The sequence below is a fragment of the Anguilla anguilla genome, chromosome 11 (assembly GCF_013347855.1).
Source record: "Anguilla anguilla isolate fAngAng1 chromosome 11, fAngAng1.pri, whole genome shotgun sequence".
NCBI lineage: Eukaryota > Metazoa > Chordata > Actinopteri > Anguilliformes > Anguillidae > Anguilla > Anguilla anguilla.
The window spans coordinates 16,275,684-16,296,918 of NC_049211.1; the positions used below are offsets into that span (position 1 = coordinate 16,275,684).

Here is a 21,235-nt window from a genome sequence, read left to right on the forward strand (position 1 = left end):
TCTCACTATCCACTCTGTCAACCATTTTGTGTGCTATGCTTCTTTTTGCAGACTTGTTTGTTTAATTGGTTGTTCCAGTCTTTCTACAATCTGAAATTTAGTGATCCGAGTAAGAACTACTTTTGTGAATAGTGCCATCTAGTGTATTTAGTTTATGCAGTCATCACACGTCATCAGTCTTTTTAAAGAACTGCAGGCAAGGCCACAGTCTCACATTTCTTCCTTTTTGTGACTTTTATCAAACAACAATACTGGGACCAGCCTCTGTGTGACAATGTAATTTGATTGATAGCCACTCTTCTAGATGTGGGTTTGCTGTTATTGGGTCTCCCAGGTCACTATAACCATTAGATGACACCTCTACAGTGCCGTGTAAAAGTATTTTTGCCCTCTTCCTGATTTCCCCTATTATTGCATATTTGTCACACTGAATGGTTTCAGATCTTTAGACAAAAGGAAATATTAGACAATGGGAAACTGAGTAAGCACAAAACACATTTTAAAATGGTAAAGAAAAGTAATTGCCGCCTTAGACTTAATGAATGTTCTCTTTACCCACCAAAACTCTTACAGAAGTGGCATTATTATTTATTGGGAATCGTTTTCAAAATCATAAAAATAAGTAAATTAGAAATGTAAAATAAAATTCAGAATTACACCAACAAAAAAATTCAGATGAGAGATGCGAAATTAGAATTTACTGTCATTGTGTTTGGGGGGGAGCAGTTTGAAACCCAATAATACAAACGAATGCCATTAAGAAATCCATTAACAGCTGAATTTCAGTACATTTTCTCAAATGCGAAAACTATGCGTGCCACGGGCATTGTAACACACGAGCGACAGTATTGCACGCCACTCTCGCTTTGGTTGCTATTACACACCCACGTCGCTACATGGCAGGCTTCAAAATCACGATTACTATTGCCGTCTTTAGAGGGAAATCTTCACCAAGGACAAGTCGACGACAGGAAAGAGGGACTGAACTCTGGCGCTGATTGAGGATCAGTTCACCGAAGTGCAGTTCCAACGCCAGCGATTTGCGTCTGAATGATTGAAGCTGATCTAGAGTCAGTGTGTGCTGCAGAACATTTCTTGCTGCTCCTAAACTTCCACGAACAAGACCTACCAGTGGCGTGAAACATTGAAACATGTATGTATTGTAACGGTATCTCGAGAAAAAGAGGTTACATTGTTGCTTAATTCCGGATAGACGTGTACGTTATTAGAAATAGTGCGATCAAAGGTCTCCTATCTAGCCAGTCGGATTAGTTTTAAATTTTTTGAGTGTCCGTGTTAACTTTTCAGCTCAACCATTCGTCATACAACTACACCAAATGTCCAGCTTTAATCTCACAGCTGTCATCATGCTGATATAATGAATGGTACATTCGCTGCTTGCTCGTATTTAACAGAGCCAGTAGTGTAATGGCCACATTGTAAGCCAAGTTCCTCTGGACTTCGCTTACGTGCTAGTAACGGAATAGTTGCAGCTTTATTGATTTATAAAGGATTACAAACGGAACCTGAATGAATGAATATTGAGGCGAATAGAGGGGCGTGCTTTGTGTAGTCGTTTTAAAACGTTGACATTAAGCAGTTTGTTGCAACGTGAATTGTGTGCACTGTATGCTTTCGTGTAACGCATGCGTTATAGCCTACACTAGTTTTATTTATAGCCTTATTCATTTTTATTTGTTGTCAGCAACAACTGTGTGCGCCCCTTGAATCAAACTCAGTCTTTTGTATCAATGGCTGATTTTGGTTCAGTCCAAAAGCCACTTGCATGAGGTCCACCTTAAACTTATTTTGACACAACTAATGAAACGAACTCGACGGCTTTGTAACATCCGCTTAAACAACCTAACCGCATATTTATTACATCACATCCCCGCAAGTATATTCTGTAGAATCTATGGTGGCAGTCTCCCTGTGGTGCAACATCATCACGCCCAAATTGGGCCAGCAATAGACCAGCATTTACCAGTTTGGGACTTATGCTGGGCTATGTTTTTTTCTTCTTCCAACATATCGGCAATTGCTTACTGGTGGCTTTAAGTCTTCCTGAATGCTGGTCATATTGGTAGTCTAACTTGGTCGTGCTAAAACAGCTGGTGCTGACCATCTTTAATGATATATGCTGGTTGTGTAAGCAGGGAGCTGATGATACCCTTATCCATGAAGGTTCATGCAACTGTCACATTGTTATAAATGGCTTATCTTGGCTGTAATATGTCATCATCATCAGTTCCCTGAACTCAGTTTGAGTAGAAGTATGCAGTTTTAATTCACGATATATCCCAGTGCTGCATTTATTTTGTGTCCTTGGCTTAGCTATAGGGCAGGAGATAAAGATTAGCTATCCTATCTTGATATTTCTAGAAGCCAGACTTGTCCCCTTTTTCTAGTGAATTAAAACTGAATTTTAAGAGTATAGATTTTCTACCCTGTACACTTTAGCACCCTTGCACAATTTGGATTGCAACGAAGATGAGAAGGATGTGCAATTGATGAAATGTATGTGGTCTGAGAGGCCCCATCCCTTCCTGACCATCAGTACAGGAACTTCTTCCTTTCTTAACGCAATTAACAATTCAGTGTCAAACCAACAGTCTCCAGAAACTATTGAACATGTCTCAGTGGACCTGCGTTTACTTATATGAAACAGATACCATTACCCAGTTGAGTACAGTGAAATATTCAAGGACTGAAGAGGTCTGAAATGAAATGGCGGCTGTGCATGAAACCCCCAGGGAGGCCTAATCTAGGCAGAGTGTGTTCCACACAGGAAAAGGGAAGTGTTCACCTAATGCTGTGCTTCTGAAAAAATACTTTTTTAAGTTACTCTTGCCTAACTTAATTCATGGGGCATGCATTTGTCATTGTAATTCTTCATGCCATTCACATCTCCCCACTGCTTTTATTGTACCTGAAAGAAAAGTGTTGTCTACAGCATGTACCTTCTCTTGTAATTATTATTCTTTCCATATAATAATATAGTACATGAACAGTTTTGCACAAATATGACATCATTCATATTGGCTGCCTTTATGGAGTAGTTTGTGTTCATTGGTGGCTGTTGTGGGTGGCACATGAAGTCACAAGATGTCAACATGTTTCCTGGTTCCTTGTTCATTGAAATACATGCTTTACTGTCAGTGAAATTCACTACATCTTTCTTCGCTCCTCTGTCCTCTCTCCCAGGTAAGCTGGTGGCAATCACTGTTAAGTATTAGCCTTAATTGTGATGAAGGAGTAGGTCAGATATTATATAAAATTATGTATTTTCACTGGACGCTATTAAAACAAAGATGGGCATTTGTGCAGTTGGAGTGGTTATGGATATGATCAATAATTTTAAAAGGCAAAATAACTGTTCATCACAACCACTAGTGTACTTTGCATTATGTGATGTACAGCTTTTACTGCCAGTGTGAGTGACACAATAAACAGTGAAAGCTCAGCTTTAGTTAACGGTCTACATTTCTGCAGGGTATTGAATCGTTACAAATTTGGATGTGGTGTATAGTACGTTGAAGTTGGGTTAACTTGAGATTCCTTTTTTTATATAACCATCTTTGCTGTTCGCCTATGGAAGATTTTGTTTTGTAGATGGCTATGGCAGTGGAGCAGTTACTAAAATTGTGTGGTTTGGTGCAAGGAAACTTCAGTCTGTCTCTCGATAATGCTTGGCCAATAATGGCAGAATAATGAAATGCATGCTTTTTTTTGATTAACACACTGATCGGTATTTTTCAAAACTTCATGATTTCTTTGTTTTCTAAGCCAAACAATCAGGCACTGTCTAGTGAGGATGACATGCCTGCTGCCAATGATAATGGGCTATTATGCTGAGAAGTGCCAAGTAGCTGTCACAGTGAGTGTGCAGTTTTTAGTCATTGACAGGTAATGTGAACAGCACATGCTGTATAGCTGTACTTTAGGTGGTCTATGCAAATTACATTACATTACATTACAGGCATTTAGCAGACGCTCTTATCCAGAGCGACTTACACAACTTTTTTTACATAGCATTTTTTTTACATTGTATCCATTTATACAGCTGGATATATACTGAAGCAATTTCGGTTAAGTACCTTGCTCAAGGGTACAACGGCAGTGTCCTACCTGGGAATCGAACCTGCGACCTTTCGGTTACAAGTCCAGTTCCTTACCCACTGTGCTACACTCCGTGCTACAAATTTGTGCTGGCACTGAGCAGGTCAGTGTTAAAGTGCTGCAGAATGATGAAACCTGCTTAATGCACATCCTACTAGCAATGTGCGCTCCCTGGCTTTGTTTAATTCAGATTGTGCAGATTTAAACAAGAATTACACTTAGTTCTTATTAAGATGCACATCAGCAGTTAAAAGTATCCACAGTGAAAAGAATTTGCGGGGACTCAGTGTTAAAACCTCTCAGAAGTATAAGTGTGTGACAAACTCATCTTGTGACTTGTGAGGTTTGAAGCTGTGAAGAAAATAAAGCCTGTCATGATGACATGGGAACTTGAAGTAACCACAAATAATGACATGATAAAGAAGCATTTGACCAGAGTCCTGCTTTGACCTTTCTCATGTGTGCATCATGTACACCAGAATTTGGGTTGCTCAAAATTAAACTTGATCAGTGAAACACAGTTCTTGGTTCCTTCCATCCTTCCAGACTGTAAACCTAGAAAGTTGTGTCACTTAACTGACGGATGGATGCTTTTTAAAGTTAATCATGTCTGTCAGTCATCTTAAGCCTTTTCTGCTGGCACCCATCCTGACACTAAATCCAGTGATCAACTTTAAGGCGCGTGTGCATGCTTTTTTTAGACGTATGAAAACGGAGATGTGGTTGGTGGTGCAAAATGTTTCTGACATGGCTGTTGTGAAACTGATCCGCCCCACCCTAAACAGTAGGGCGGACTGGAGCAGACACCACCACTACAGTCACCAGGCCTCCAAAGAAAGATACTGGGCCTGTACAATAGCAGGAGGATATGCAGCACTCTCATAGGTTTGACACTGCATTTTATGGTGGTTGGGTATTGGGGGCCACACGTGTGAGGTTCGGTGTACCCCTTTTGGCCACACCCTTTTGCCATAATCAAATGTAGTGTTTTTTTCATATGGGTTTATTGATCCTCACAGTGTCACGGGACTATGAGATTTAACTGCTCCTTATTTTCTGTGCCACCTTGTACCCAGTTTTATAAATTGCTTACAGAATAGATATGAATGTAAAAATATGAGCAGTGCAGTCTGACTGCTTACATAAAAATAGTGTGGGCAGGGGCCGCGGTAAGATGATAGCACAGACACGCATGCTGGAGTCTGCCTGGTCAGCCCGTGATTGGAGATGGAGCCGGTGTCGGGTCACGGCGTCTTGCTGATCCTCGCTGTGCGTGTCGGGCCGCAGGTGCGAAGGCGAGGTACGGGTGGTGCCCCTGCACCGGAGGCCGGACCTGGTGGAGGCCTGCGCGGACCTGGTGAATTCCGAGTGGCAGCGGAGCCGAGGGGCCCGGATCCACGGCCTGCAGAAATCCTGCCAGGACTTCCCAGTTTGCCTGGTGCTGATCCAGGGGCCCGGCAATGGGGAGCAGCTCCTGGGCCACGCCAGGCTGTCCCGGGTGGTCGGCCGCAGCAGCAGCCTCTTCGTCGAGTCGGTCGTGGTCTCCAAGGCCCAGCGGGGGAAGGGTTATGGTCGCATCCTCATGGAGGAGACGGAACGCTACGCCAGGGCCAGGGGTTTCCAAAGGCTATGCCTGACCACGCACGACAAGCAGCACTTCTACGCACACCTGGGCTACGTGCTGTCCCAGCCCGTCCAGAACGCGGGGGCCATGACTACCTTTGTGCCCATGGAGGTTCTGCAGAAGTTCTCCAGGCTGCCGAACACGGAGGGCCCGCTCGTATCTTTAAACCGCTCTGACAATCCCCCATCTAAAGATAGCCTGACGCCCGACTCCGTGACCCCTGCTCCTCATATAGCCTCCCCAAATCCAGCCCCTCCCCCACCTCCTCCTCCCCCTCCTCCACCTTCTCTTTCTAATTCACTGCCCTTCATTTCCTCTGTACCTCCACCTCCACCTCCACCTCCACCCCCACCCCCTCCCCAACTGACTCCCTCATTACCTCCAACCCAGACGCTGCTGGAGACACCTCACAGGGACGTCAAAGGAGCTCCCATCTTTTGGATGCACAAGGACATCTGAATATATCTGCTGACATTGCTTACAGTGGAGCACGGTTACAGCTACTCATAGGCTAAAGCACAGATATCATTATGCCCTCCCTCCCTCTGTATCAACGTGACTGTTCAGATATGCCACACAGCTAAACTCCTAATGGCTCTAAAGAATAACTAACTGGAACTTTGATGGCAGAAATTACTGAGGCCATTATTTTAGATTCAATGAATGAATCTTGATGCTTGTAGACTGGGCCATTTTCGTATTTTCTATGCCTTGTGCTGTGCTGGATACAGAAGACAACAGAAAACTGTGCCTGTGACCTGTCTTTTTTTTCAGTGTTTTACCCTTAAATAAAAAGTGCATTTTGTAACTGCAAAAGTGTCCTGTTTTGCTTATCAATCATTCATATATATTTGTTTTAATGACCTTTATGAAAACTGAATTTTTATATGGTACACACACAACTGGTGTAAAAACAAGTTAGTTGTGGATATAGCATTATCACATTGCAGTATAGATATTGTGTGTGTTGGTATATGTTATTTTGCATGTTATTTATGTTTTACAGGGGGAACATTGCAGTGCATGCCCTGGGCTCTTATCCTGAATCACGGTGTAGCTATGGCAACAGGTTACCTGTGCGCCCTTCTTATCCTCACCCTGCTGGGGACCGCTGTTCCCTGGCAACACCCCGAGAGGCTACCTGTGGCAGCAGGACCCCCGCTGGAGGGCAGGCCTTTCACTGTGGTCTGGAACATGCCTACAGCTCACTGCAAGGAGAGGTATGGGATAGACCTTGACCTGACAGACTTCGACATCATCGAGAACCATCATGAGAAATTCCTGGGCCAGAACATGACCATCTTCTACCACAACAAGTTGGGCCTGTACCCGTACCTCTCAAAGGGGGGCAACGACGTCAACGGGGGCATCCCCCAACGGGGTAACCTGAGAGCACACCTCGCCAAAGCCAAATCGAAGATTGAGGCTCTGCTGCTGCCCCTCTTCCACGGGCTGGCTGTAATTGACTGGGAAGAGTGGCGTCCCCTGTGGGTACAGAACTTTGGTAAGAAGAGGAAGTACCAAGAGCTGTCAAAGGAGCTGGTGAGGGAGGAACACCCAGAGCTCTCCGGTGAGGAGGTGACGTTCCTGGCACGCAAACAGTTCAACAAGAGTGCCAGGGATTTCCTGTTCTCCACCCTCCAGCTGGGTGTGCAACTGCGGCCGGCCGGATCCTGGGGCTTCTATGGGCTCCCAAGCTGTCCCAACTACCACAAGGCGCAGTCTCCCCACAGCTACACTGGGCATTGCCACCCCAAAACCACAGAGAAGAATGACCGCCTGGACTGGCTGTGGGGACAGTCTACTGCCCTCTATCCCAGCATCTACCTGCCCTACCAGCTGGCTGGGTCCAGTAATGCTGCCCTCATGGTCAGATTCCGGGTCCTGGAGGCTCTAAGGGTGGCGGCAAAGTACCCCTCTTCCGTAAATGCCACTCCTGTACTGCCCTACGCAAGGGTGGCGTTTGCACACACACTTCACTTTCTTAACAAGGTACAATGGCCAGTCCCATGTGCAGCTTAAAATATATTCAATGCTGTCTGAGTAGAATTGTAGAGGAGGAAGTATATTGAGTGATACAGGTTTCAGATTTGAATGTTCTACTGTGCACAAATCCTTATGGATTTGAATTACAGGAGACATAATGAATAATATGAATACACTAATAGATAATTACATTTTGTTGTAACTTAAGTAAGATATTAAGCCATTAAAAAGTCTCCAAAATGGGAGAAGGAAGAGAATATCAACAGGAATGGGCTTCTTCTACCCTCCACTCATGACCCCCTGTTATCCTCTCTTTCACCTCCTGTGTAACCTTATCCTCCAACACCTGTATTTTAAACCTGGTGCATCATCTCTGGAGCTTTCTGTGAAGACAGAAATAGGGTTGAAATCCAGCGGGGCTTTTCGGATGAAAACCCATCGCTGCTCCGCGTGTGGTATTTTGCCATTTTGAAATTCAGCATGACGTACGTGTACTGACTGCTCTCATATTGAGGGTGATGTCCTGTGGGTTTTGATCTTACAATACTGAACACAGTGTACAGTTTGTCAAATATCCAGGATCATCTAGATCTAATAAGGTTGCTATTATAAAGTGCAGTAATTGTCCTTTGTTCATGCATGCATGCGTTTGTGGGAAATTTATGACACTGCAGTTTTGAAACAATTTGAATTCCAATATATGAGTGAATGACACTGCTTCTTAAGTTTGCAACACTTTATAACTGTAGATATGTGTTGATGTGACAGCAGCTGTGCTGCAGCAACTATATACAATTTTGGCAGTGCACAATAGTGTAACTGACACTGTAACTAACACTGTTTCTCTATATGCAACTGTACAGCTGTGTTTGGTAATTGTGTAGTTGTAATTGTAACTACTCCTGCACCTCTGTGTCGGTGGTTGCAGATGGACCTGGAGCACACCCTGGGGGAGAGCGCAGCTTTGGGGACTGCTGGAGTGGTACTGTGGGGGGAGTTGCAGTTTGCCAAATCCAAGGTCAGTGCTTGCACTCTGTATTGTGTGTCTTTGGCAGTTGTGGTCTGTGCATCTGGCTGTCTGTCTTGTAATTTATCCAACCACCCACACAGAGGTGCAGGATTCTTCTTCAAAAATACTACTGGAAGATTGCAGATTATGATGTCTGTCATTTTTCTGCTTTTATAGGACTCCAATCTAGATTTATCTGTAATGTCTTTGGATAAAAGTATGACTGTGTACTGGTTGTCTGAGTGTGTCTGTTAATCTGCATTTGATGTTTTTAGTATGGAATTGCTAGTTGTGTTTTAATATTGCTGTTTTCATTTAAGGCATTTTGGTGTGTGTGTGTACATTTACTGTGTCATCCACTTTAACTTACTTCATTCATACAGTACACACATAAAGCAGAGAAACATCATGTATGGATAAGGTATATATAAGTGTATATATAACAAGTGAAGCAATCGATGGTGGTCTATATCTGTCCAGCACCAGTGCAAGATACTGCATGACTACGTGGGCTCTGTCCTTGGAAAATACGTAAGGACCCTGAAGAGAGGGGTGCAGCAATGCAGCCATAGGCTGTGCAGCGGGAACGGGCGATGTGCCCGTAGGAACCCCGACTCCGGACACATGATGCATTCGTTTTCCTCCCCTGAGCCCCATCGCATCCATGACTCCACCTTCAGCTCCGCCCAGCTACACTCTGCATTCCACTGCTTGTGTTATCAGGGCTGGACTGGAGAGCTTTGCCAGGACAAGATACTTTGAAAAAAAGAAATTGTTGAGATGATGTCCTTGTAGGGATTCTTCTAAAATGGTTTAGAACAATGGTTATTGTAAAGACAGAATAGGGAATTGTTCTATGTGAGGAATTGTCATGGGCAGCCACCATGGCTGTGCATTTTGGAACTGATCATGGCTGACTCGATAACTAACAAACATAGCTTGGGGAAACCTGACTCTCCTTACAAAGTTAAACCTGACTGTCCTCAAACTTCAGCAAAGTGAAAATAACAAAACTTACCAATTTTACATTTCCATTTATTTGTGCAAATCACAGCCATTGCTTATGAAAACCGTGTTACAACACGTTATGGTCCTACTGTTTGGTATAAATGACAGTTTTAGTGCTTTTTAAAACAGTTTCTTTCACAATCTGGTACCAGGTTCAGTTTACCAAAAAGGTGCTCTGAATATGTGCTTTGAATGAAATGATTAAAGTACAATCTGCAAAGAATAATATGTACTATGGCAGTGTTGAGTGTTTCAGTGTGAGTCAATAGAAACAGTTCCAGTTTCTGGGCCCCCCAGGAGTACTCTGAGAATCTCCGTTAACGTTCCTGATTCCCTTTGATGGCCGTCAGGTTTCTTCGCAGCTCCTGCAACTCCTGAATAAGCTGGGAAATCTCTAGGGACGTGGCTTGCCTGTCCTGCACCACCTGGGAAAGCATTCTCAGAGCACTGTCCTGCTGGACTACGAAGGAACAAAAAGACTGGTTTACACACACATACACAAATACACAGCTGGCCATGCTATACTAATATTATAATTAAGCTCACATTGATGTAATTTATAGTTTAAATTTTAAAATTAATGTACTTTAATACTTATTGTTAAAGTCGTATTAAGTCCTGGTATGCTGGAGCAGGTCATCATAGAATGAATGATAATGTCGTTTTATGCATTGAATTTGAATGCAGGTAAAGAGGAGAATTAATTCTGAAATCTTAGCTTTTCATGAGAATAGCTCACTGTGCTTTCCTGAATCTTAGCAGGCAATCTAGTGTTACTAGTTCAGTGTTTTTAGTGGTAGTGAGAGAAAGCATCCTTACTTAAGAAAAAGAAGATCACAAAAAGTGTCATCAACATCAGGCTGACTACCACACACCCCCATGTGTATCGACACGCTGTGGATTTGCAGCAACGACAGAGCCATTTGTACCACCTTCGTCTCCTTGGATACCCTGTCTGACAAATGACCGGCATGTTGTAGACTTGAAGGTTGCCATTAGTGGGGGGACCCTGGGGGTGGAGCTGTCTGCTGCCTGCATAAAAAACAATGACAGTCTTGGATTTCACTGGCAAAGTATAATGAGATCACTTCTGTATATTTTCAGAATGAACAAGCCCTTGCTGTTGTTTGTTAAAAAAATGCATGGACATTAATAAATTCCATTGTAGCATTTTGGCAACATGGACACAAAATGCTCCTAAGAGTGCATCTAAAACAGTTTGAGCATTACACAGCATGCATGGATAATAAAACCAGACACAAACACTTGGAGTGGATAACAATACCACAGACATCGGAAGATGTGTGTTCTTTATTACAGTGCCTAAATGCTGCAGTGTGATACTTCTGACATCTGAAAGGAGCCCTGTTTTACCTTTATGGAGTTGCTGTGAGTGGGTGCGGTGCAAGTCATTGATAGAGTCTACGGAATGTAGTTCAACTTCAGTCAGGTCCCGGTCACTGATCCGGAAAAATGCTGGTGCAGGGGAAGGCGGGGTATTTACCATAATTCCTGTAGAGAGTAAGAGAGAAAATGCTACACTTCTGTAAACAGAATTTAAAATGCAACACTCTTCATAGGCAAAAAAACAAAAACTCTGATATGAGGAATACAGCATCCTTGGTGGAGATCCTCACTGAAACCTAATCATTATCAGCACATTATACAATCTCTTATAGTGATTACAGCTGACTGAAAATCCAGTGAAAAAGAAATGAACAAGACAGACCCAAAGCTGCTAAAATTTCACTGCACTTTTGCCATGAATGTCAACATCTGCATAACCATAACCATACATTTTACACGAACACCAAAAACAGTGCACAAGAATTAGCATCTGGGCTGCAAAATATGTTCAAAAAATATATAGTGATCAATTTATTTCCCCAGGATTAGCAAAGAAGACAAACTGTTCTCTATGAACAGTGAACATATGAATGAAAGTGAAAATCTGCCATTTTTCCAAGCCTGGGTGTCCACTTATTTGTAACCAACTCAGCAAAAAAAAAATTAGCCATATTTCTAAATGTTAAGAAGACCAGCACGGTGGCACATATCATCAAGATATCACATAAGTGCCAAAATATTATCCAATAATTCATCAGAAGCAAGCTCCATAGCTACACAAAAGAAACAATGTGGGAGACCACAATCATTTATCATCCATATCAAACAATAATACATTTTAGACCTATGTAGAAAATCTAACAGATTGGTGTTAGGTTTAGGAAATGTTTTAGTCACGTATACTGGCAGGTAAATTACAGTATGGTACAGAAAATAATTGACTTGTGTAAATGGAGGAAGATTTTAGTAAAGTGCGAGAACTGGCCTCTGCATACCCCAACATGGCATTATAATGGAAAGACAGAAACCATCCCTTGAAAACTTGGGGAAAAGCAGAGAAAGACTAGAAGACTGGGAGAGGGTGATCATTCAGTGAGGCTTGGGGTGCTGGATAGTCTCCATGTGCGAGGAATGGCCATGAAAACAAGTGAAGAGTGTAATGTTATGGCACATCAACTCACCCAATTACCAATAACCAAATTAAAAATGACCAAATACCAAAACTTTGTTGATTCCTTTCAAACATTACTTTGTAAAGATTTTATTTAGGAGAACAATTCTACTTGTAGCTGGTTAATAACCAAATTCAAACACCTTATTTATTCAAATTATTTTAACCCGAGGTCTATGAAATATATCCACAAACATCAATATAGTGTAAACATGTTTCCACCTGTCTGCTTTCATCATCTTTAAAAACTGAAACTTAGTATCGTATAATATAGCAAGTTATTTTTGTCCCAAAGTCATTTTTAATCAAGTCATATTATTAATCTAAGGACATAATACCTACAATATAAAATAAAATGGCAATTAAAATAAACATACTTGTGGGAAACTGTTATAATAAAAAATAGTTTAAATACTCTAAACTCTGGATTCTGTCCAAACACTAAACATAGCACAGTTATCTCTCTGGCATCCCAGAGAATCGGATGCCTGACTTGCCTGTCTGGTTTCCTCCAAAAATCTACAACTGTCTGCTACACAGTCCTTTGTGTTATGGAAACAACGCTCCAAAACATGCTCCAATACTTTCATCAAGATTTATAGGGATTAAGAAAAGTCAACACTTTCCTGCAAAAAAGTTCCATGCTCAATTACAACCATCCTGGTCTTACCTTTGTAGTCTGCCTACTATCCACTGTTTTAGAAAGTTAAAACAAAATTAAAAGGGTTGTTCAAACACTGAACCCTGGCTCCCAATATTTGCCAGTAGGAGCTGGAAATTGCATAACTCTGAAAAAACACATTTGAGAGAGCTTAAAAATTCATAAAATCAAAAATGTTCTCGATAGGCAGTCCGTGTTGGGCTTATGTTTGTTCAATCATCACACAACAACAACTCCAGCCCCTGTGTCTTGCTGCAAACCCACCCCCCACCACCAAAGTCAGTCCCTACTAGATAACAGAAGCCCCTCTCCTAAAATAGAGAATGGCATGAGGAGGTTATTTATAGTTGTGAGGGGTGATAAAATGATTTAGGCTGGAGCAGAGGACATAAATGAGACATGTGGCTGGAGTATTTCCCATGAAAACATAGGTCAATATAGGAACAATGGTAGGCTACTTCATTGAGGCAAAACCCATTTTAATCACATATTGGGTGTAAGAATTGTTTTAAAGGATGTATTTGGACATGAGTGTCACTATGTCTGCCTACTGACTGACTCCCCATCAACATGGAACTCCTCAACCAGATGATAAAATATGCCAAACTTAGTTTCATAATGTTGGATAGGTCTACTACTAGACTATATAGAAACAAGAAATTCCAAAAATAAATAAATAAAAAAATATTTTGTTTCAATGAGGACATGCAAAGGACCAAATTAATTTTATTTTTTAAAACAGGCATAACTATAAATTATTCTAAATGTAGTCGGCCTCGTAGGCCTACTGCAAAAGAGTGGACTTCTGCACACAACTGTTGACCCATACACACGAGAACCTACACGTATGCGTATCTAAGTGGTAACACATTTATTTATTTATTTATTTATTTATTTATTTATTTATTTATTTATTTATTTATTTATTTATGTATATTTATTTATTTAGGCCTATGTATATGCCTACTTGAAAATTTCCGTCATCGAGGAGCTGGAAATGTTCCACAACTGCTCAATAGGTGTCAGACAGTTCCATCGTGTGGCAAGTTGAAGAAATTACTTCACTACTCGCTGTTACAGCTGCTCCATAAGACGGAATGTGCTGACATGCGGTAAAGAATGTTAAAATTCTTGAATGTAAATTTGGTCAGTTGGGAGCAATTTGGAAAAGATTGGTTGACTATTTTGCTCGCTTTTATCTTGTTAGCTGCACCTGTTAACGTGGAATTTTTCGAAAATGAAAATAGGCATACAGGAAGACTGTTATCGTAGTGTTCTGCGCTTCTACTACATTTCCCGAGGTACTTCACTCTGATTACCTTGTCGTTTTACAGTGAGGCACATTGTCAAGTCCGGAGTTCAGAGCTGGCGACCAAGGCAGCGCTGTAACGTGAGACGGGGAACTTCGTTTGGAAGGAATACACGATGCTTCCTAGGATGGCCTCCGTCAGCCGGTTTGGATTTGCCCTCCGAGTTCCAAGGGAATCCCTGCGGAATGTGATACTTGGTGCAGCAAGGCAGGAGAGACATGCTTCAAGTTCAGAGGTAGCCGTAGCAGATAGCTTGCTAGCTAGTTTAGAAACTTAAACTAAGTAGACAGAAAGGGCAATCGTCTTGTTTCCAGGGCAAATAACGAGCAAGAAGTACTCGAAGAACACGAATGTTGGAACCCCAGACTTTAAATAATTTTAAACTGTAGTAATATAAATAAAGACTTCGTCTGCACATTGCTTGCTTATTTATAATGGTTACCGCGATAATGCCGTTTTTTTATTCGTGTTTTGCATTCATGCTAATTTTACCAAATCAAATGGCGTACATATAGTAATGCTCTTGTGTACTTTCTGTTCGCTTGAGCGTGAACAACCTCAATTTTTCTGGAACAGCTGCCCACAGCATGCCAGAGGGTAATGGACTTTATGTGTGCAGCAGATGATGTTTTTATTAAATCCATGAATGCTCTTATCCTGCTGGCTATTTCACCCACGGACGCGTAATAACTCGGCTTTATCTCATCTCCCAATTATAGTGTAGGAGTTGGACAGTGGACACAATTTACATTTTATACAAATTATCACATCTGTATTAGGTAGGCTAATATAGGCGAGCATTAAGCTAATAAAATAAAATAAAAAAGATTTAGCCTAATCCACATTGATGCTATTGAATTTTTTTTTTTTCAGTCATAGCTGATTAGCATTAAGTGATTTGAACGGCTGCTAAATTTAATATGTAAAATGATACTGCTGTGCTTGGAGCGACCATTGAAATCTAGGGATTTCAAGTTATGCTGTGATTGGCTGTGAATAGGAGGGCGTTTTCTCAGGCGAATGACAGCCACGTGCACCAGCACCTCTCACTTGTGTAAATGCTGTACCTTCATAATACAATGCCGTGTTTATTAATTCCAAAACAAACTATGCACACTACTGAGCAGTCATGCATTGTTATCCAAATTTAAGTGTAGAGTGATAGCCTGGGAGATGTTGTACCTGTCATTTGGTAGAGGTTAGGCCTAGATGGGCCCATTTTAACTGCAGAAATGACTTTGGACTTGTTTTGCAAACTTCTAAGAGAGTTGACACATGCTCCCACTTGTTGATTGATAAGCTTCTAGCAACAACCAGTTTTTGGATCAAAGATCATTATTGCCTGCAGTAATGAATTTCCTTTTAACTTTAGCCTCTGGTTCTTCTGTGTTACCTTGAGCTGCAATCAGCAGAGCTGACAAGTGTGGAAGCATCCATTTACTAAACTTTAAACTTCAGGGTCACAAGTTTAGTACGTGATAAAGCATTTACTTGCCCATGTTGACACTGATATTCCATGACCCACGCCCTTACTCTAGAGCGCTTTGAAGAAGACGGAGCTGTTCGAATTCCACCAGCAGCAGGGAGGGAAGATGGTGGAGTTTGCAGGCTGGAGCATGCCAGTGCAGTACAAGGACAGCCACATCAACTCCCACATGCACACACGCCAGCACTGCTCTATTTTTGACGTCAGCCACATGCTGCAGGTACTCAGAAGGTGTTCCCATATCTTCTCTCATGAAGAAAGAGTTTATACAAATTCATTCAGAATTCAGTTCAGATGGTATATGCCTACGGAAAGAAGCTTGTAGGATATAATTAACTTATCTGCCTTGGCTTGTGTTTCCATTTGAGGGGCAAAGACCAACTAAGTCTAATAATTATACTCCTGTGCTCACATCTTTCTCTCAGTTTTGTTGGATCAGAATTCCAGATGCAGTGTATGGGAACTGTTGAGTAAGATGTTTAATGGGGACATTATTATGTGCGATTTAGTGTGATCAGAGTGCATTAGCAACTGCAGGTTTAAGTGTGAATCACAAGGACTGTTGTGTATATAGGGCAAATGCCTTCAGTAAACATAGCCTGCTGCTAAAATTGATATCATGTAGACATGTCAGCTATGCAGTTGACCCTGGGTATTATTAGAGCACATAAATAATGATAATCATGCTCGGTTTCTGTTTGTCTTGCAGACGAAGTTCCATGGAAAGGACAGAGTGAAATTCATTGAGTCTCTGATTGTTGGGGATGTAGCTGAGCTCAAAGACAACCAGGTGCACCTGCGAACACATGCGTGTGTACATTTGTTTATGTTTATTAATACATGGAAGTTATACAAAGAAAGCAAGGCAGCAAAAGAGAGTAGTAAAGCACTTGTATGTGAATCTGTAGCTTCTAAATAGGCTACATTTGACTTTGCTGTCACGTTGCGAAAGGCTTGCAAAAATGGAAAACAATGTTCTCTCTGTGGGTAAAAATGAAAAAAACTTTGGGATTGTCCACAGTCCATGGGCAGACAGATCCCCCTTTTCATTCTCCCTTTTTCCATATGTCTTCCCAGGGCACACTTTCCCTCTTCACCAATGAGAGAGGAGGAATAAAGGATGACTTGATTGTGACCAAGACAGACCAAGGCTATCTCTATGTGGTTTCTAACGCTGGCTGTGCAGACAAGGATTCAGCCCACATGGAGGTCAGCAAGGAAATGAAGAGGCAGACAGACAGCAGACAGACAGACATAGCACACCAGTAGTCTTCCTCCCACTGCTTACATTTCTCAGGTTTTACCCAAGGGTGTGGACAGTGATGTAAAACTCTGTTCCATAAATATCAATTGTCATAATTCAGTTATGCTTTCTACATTATCTAGTTACTTCAGATCTATCATAGTGTCATATTTTCATCCATTTTCAAAAAAAAGAAGAAATATTTGTATTGAGTTTTGACTCAATTTTGACTTAATTATGATTGTAGCCAGGAGTTTCTTGACAGCAATTTTGAGGACTGACATCTTGGCTTCTGCTTTTTCATTTCCAGTGCTCAGTTTCATTCATATAATGATTTTGGGTTTTGAACATATTTTGTATTGTTTTTAGGCCAAACTTAAGGAGTTCAAAGCTGCTGGCCATGATGTAGACATGGAGTACTTGGACGAAAGCTTGATTGCCCTTCAAGGTGACATGTGGAAAACATATTTATACCAGCGATCTTCATGAAGTCTGTTTATATTCCATATTGAATACAGTCATGGTGCATGGGTATGTCTTTAATACAGATTGTGGGTGTTGTAATCAGGGAAGTTTTTGAGCTTGGATTTGGATAAAGTGGAATGTTGGGACTCGTCTCAAAAACTGCTGTGGTTTCTGTCAGGTCCCTCTATGGCACAAGTCCTTCAGCCTGGTTTGTCCGATGACCTGAGCAAGTTGACCTTCATGACCAGTACATTGACATCAGTGTTTGGGATCCAGGGTTGCCGGGTTACACGGTGTGGCTACACAGGAGAGGATGGAGTAGAGGTGTGACTCATGGTGTTATGTGTCTTTCTGCTCGTTTTTCGTGTGTTTGTGTGTGTGTGTACGTGTGTCTGTCTGTCTGCTTTTTTACTGCTTTTTATGTATTTCTCTACATGGCCTTGTGTATAGCAAGTTACCTGTCAAGTATGTATGACTAATGACATGTATGTTTGACTAAATTTCTCAACAAAATCACCATAACTGCAGTCTGAGTGAAAACATTTGCACATACACTTTACTCATTTTCTGTGAGTAAATTTGCATTTCTTAGTCTTTATATCTTGATATCATTAAATATGTCCAGCTTGTCGTAATACTGTTTATTTTTTTTACTGTCTGTTACCTGTTAATTCCGACCCCACTCCCCTCAAACTAGATTTCAGTTCCGCGGTCTGGAGTGGTCGCACTGGTGGAGCGCCTGCTGGCCAACAGCGAGGTGCGCCTCGCTGGACTGGGGGCCCGGGACAGTCTGAGGCTTGAGGCGGGGCTCTGTCTCTATGGCAACGACATTGATGAGACCACTACCCCAGTGGAGGCCACCCTAGTGTGGACTATAGGTGCCTCTTGCTTGATATTATTTTCACCAGCTCTTGCTGCTCTTATCTCGCTCTTTGGTGTTCTGCGCTACAGATGTGCCACTGTATACTAGGGTTACGCCATACTATTGGGGTGCTATCAGTGTTGGCTGATGATAGCTTAAAGTGCACTTTGAGCCAACATTTATGGCAGATATAATGGGCCCATATTATGACACAACACACACGTGCCACAGAGGCCACACATGAAACCAGCCATTTTAAATTAATTTCAAACAATTTTTCAGCTAGATTCACTATTTATGCTTAATAATAAAATGTAATTATTTTTTTCTAAGTAATATTTTTGCTTCATGTGCTATTTGTCGTCTGCTCACGTACTTCTGCCACGAATGTGAAAGCTTGGTCGCTGTTCACATTTGTGCATATGGACATCGGTCCAAAATATTCATATTGTGTATCCCTACTGTATACCGTTCCTTGAGCTCTGCATGCTGTGTGTGCTTTGCCTTATAACATTTCATATAGAAAGGATCATTGCCATAGCACCAGTCTTATTTCCATTTGAAACACCACGTTGTGTGTGCTTTGCAGGAAAGCGGCGGCGTCAGACCAAGGATTTCCCCGGAGCAGACATCATTGTCCCGCAGATCAAGGCCAAGACCCAGAAGAAGCGTGTAGGCCTGGTGTCCACGGGACCCCCTGTCCGGCAGCACACCCCCATCCTGAGCCCTGAGGGAAAGAAAATAGGTATCAGAGCAAAGATACACGCACCAAAAAAACCCTGGGCATACTGCAGGGTCACAGGATCACATTAAGAATAGGGAGGAAAGACTCCACTCACATGCTAAATGCTGCAAAACTAATAATGATGTTTAATTTTCCATGAAGCCCTGTGTGGTTCCAAATGTCAGCTGCTTGCATGGTGAATTAAACATTGTTATTTGTTTATTGGAGCATTAAGCGAGTGTGTGAGTCTTCTGTCTTTTTAAAAGATAATAGGTGACAGAGATCCACACACTTGACACTGCACAAGCCCTTTTAATTATAGTGTAGATATTCACTTAGAGGAGTCACAGATACAGTCAGTGATAGAAATTTTCTTCTTTTGAAGTGTTTACAAGTCGACACAAAACGAATAATTATTATAAGGTTGTTACTTCTCTAAAGGGACCCTAGAGTTTAGTGTCAATCCTTACTTACCTTAAGAATTGACACTAAAATTGACCATATTATTTGTCTGATTAATTTAATACAAGAGCCAAAGTGGCCTGTTTTGTGACAATGGTGTTCAACTATATATTAACCCTGATATTCGCTAAAGGAGATGTTGGCGGTGTGTTTGATTTTTGATATCTTTTTTTACTCTCTGTCTTCTACACTGCATCACCCATTTGTTTTTCCCATCTCTCTTTGTCTCAGGTGAAGTGACTAGTGGCTGCCCCTCCCCCTGCCTTAAGCAGAATGTTGCCATGGGTTACGTGGAGGCAGGGTTTAGCAAAGTGGGCACACCTCTGCAGGTGGAGGTGAGGAAGAAGACAGTGAATGCGGTTGTCAGCAAGATGCCCTTTGTGCCTACAAACTACTACACTGGCCAGTAAGAACTGTTTCTCACTGGATCAGTGAGTATAGTTCTGCTGTTTGTGTAGAGCTGTGGAATTCACACCATCTGCATCATTAACCAAAAGAACCATAGCTAGAACACACACAAACACACACACGCACACACACTCTACCGAGCAATGCTGAAGCTCTGCACACTTTGCAGGAAAGTGGCTGTTATGTTTTTATAATTTTCTGTAGCCTTGATAAATGGGCGCAAACTCACAGAATTCTCTCGGGTACATTATATGAATTGAAAACGATTAACGTGCCCACCTTGTTGAGAACAGTACTGTAGTGAAACCTACACCAATTTAGCCCATTAGAGGTTAGAATGCCGTTTACTAATTTAGATCATCGGGTATTCATTGAAGCTCAGAAGTGTGACCATTCCATGGCTGTGTGACCATTCCCCAAGTGCCTGTGGCCAACACTGTTATCTGTCAACATCACATCGTGTTCAGAAGAGTTATGTACCTACACTTAGGTCCCCAATGTACACCTTCTGCAACCACTGTGTTGAGTAATGTTCTAGTGTGGGTCCAGGAGAAGAGAAAATGCAGATCCATTCTTAGGCACATTTAAAAAATGATTCTTGTAACTTTTAGTCAGTAAAGAAATTATATTAAATTGTATTCCTTGTCTTAAATGGAGTTTAAATTGATGCCATGCTCTCTTAAATGTTTTATCTCTTTAAACGGTTGCTGTTGATACAGTGGACATTTCTACATAATTGCTTTTGAATTAAATGGCTGAAATCATGGACATTTTTATTTTAAAGGAATAGATGGACTAAATCAATTGTACTTACAATGTATGTTTTTGCATGTAAAAAATTAACTGAGTTATAGAGGCAATTTTCTAGGTTCAAACATGTAAACCTTTGATAGCTTGAACTTTTTGACCCTGAAAGTTAGAGGTGTTAACAGTGAAATAACTTAATATGACATGTTGTACATGTCCCACTAACTCTTAAGTGTTAAGAAGTAGTTAATCAAGTTTGTCTCCATACCTGTTAAGCCGGAAAGAGGCGAGTCTACTTTTGTCCCTGTGGCTTTTATCTTCTTTCTTGTTGGCTTTTAGTGAGATCTGTCCAATCCTGTTCCTCGATTGCTCCTGGTTTACAGAGGATCATGATGCAATGATCGTATTAGTTTACAACAAGGTACACAAGTATTCTAAAAATGTATTATAAGTTATCCAATTGAAATAAATAGTATTTGTATATAATGTGTTGTGATTTATTTTCTGTTAGACATTGTTCAGCCAACTTGAGATGCTGTGCTTAACTGAACAGACCTGTTTGGTGCATGACTGAAAGACTATGCATTTGCATGATATCTGCTT

At 41.5% G+C, this 21,235-nt stretch overlaps 4 protein-coding genes across 5 annotated transcripts; 3 read left to right on the forward strand and 1 right to left on the reverse strand.

Annotated features, from left to right (window-relative positions):
• The first annotated feature begins 987 nt into the window (after nt 1-987).
• Nucleotides 988-6,559, forward strand: LOC118208393 (N-alpha-acetyltransferase 80). 2 transcript variants are annotated; one of them, XM_035383025.1, is made up of 2 exons: nt 988-1,153; nt 5,407-6,559. In XM_035383025.1, coding segments are annotated over exons 1-2 (798 nt in total). In that variant the 5' UTR covers nt 988-1,151; the 3' UTR covers nt 6,203-6,559. The 2 variants fall into 2 exon arrangements, with proteins under 2 accessions (XP_035238916.1, XP_035238915.1); XM_035383024.1 differs by lacking the exon at nt 988-1,153 and adding an exon at nt 4,120-5,004.
• hyal3 (hyaluronidase 3) lies at nt 2,801-9,972 on the forward strand. Its single transcript, XM_035383020.1, has 4 exons — nt 2,801-3,204; nt 6,750-7,735; nt 8,658-8,747; nt 9,219-9,972. Exons 1-4 carry the CDS (start codon nt 3,093-3,095, stop codon nt 9,498-9,500), a joined length of 1,470 nt encoding a protein of 489 aa, XP_035238911.1. The 5' UTR covers nt 2,801-3,092; the 3' UTR covers nt 9,501-9,972.
• si:dkey-20d21.12 (uncharacterized protein LOC556245 homolog) lies at nt 9,833-13,198 on the reverse strand. Its single transcript, XM_035383036.1, has 4 exons — nt 12,935-13,198; nt 11,121-11,258; nt 10,566-10,778; nt 9,833-10,206 (listed from the first exon to the last, which is right to left on the reverse strand). The coding sequence occupies exons 2-4, from the start codon at nt 11,251-11,253 to the stop codon at nt 10,064-10,066; spliced, it is 489 nt and encodes a 162-aa protein (XP_035238927.1). The 5' UTR covers nt 11,254-11,258; nt 12,935-13,198; the 3' UTR covers nt 9,833-10,063.
• Nucleotides 13,199-14,259: 1,061 nt separating this feature from the next.
• On the forward strand, nt 14,260-21,118 carry amt (aminomethyltransferase). Its single transcript, XM_035383021.1, has 9 exons — nt 14,260-14,470; nt 15,774-15,941; nt 16,431-16,511; nt 16,799-16,930; nt 17,334-17,412; nt 17,608-17,753; nt 18,127-18,307; nt 18,881-19,036; nt 19,709-21,118. The coding sequence occupies exons 1-9, from the start codon at nt 14,351-14,353 to the stop codon at nt 19,885-19,887; spliced, it is 1,242 nt and encodes a 413-aa protein (XP_035238912.1). The 5' UTR covers nt 14,260-14,350; the 3' UTR covers nt 19,888-21,118.
• Nucleotides 21,119-21,235: the final 117 nt, after the last annotated feature.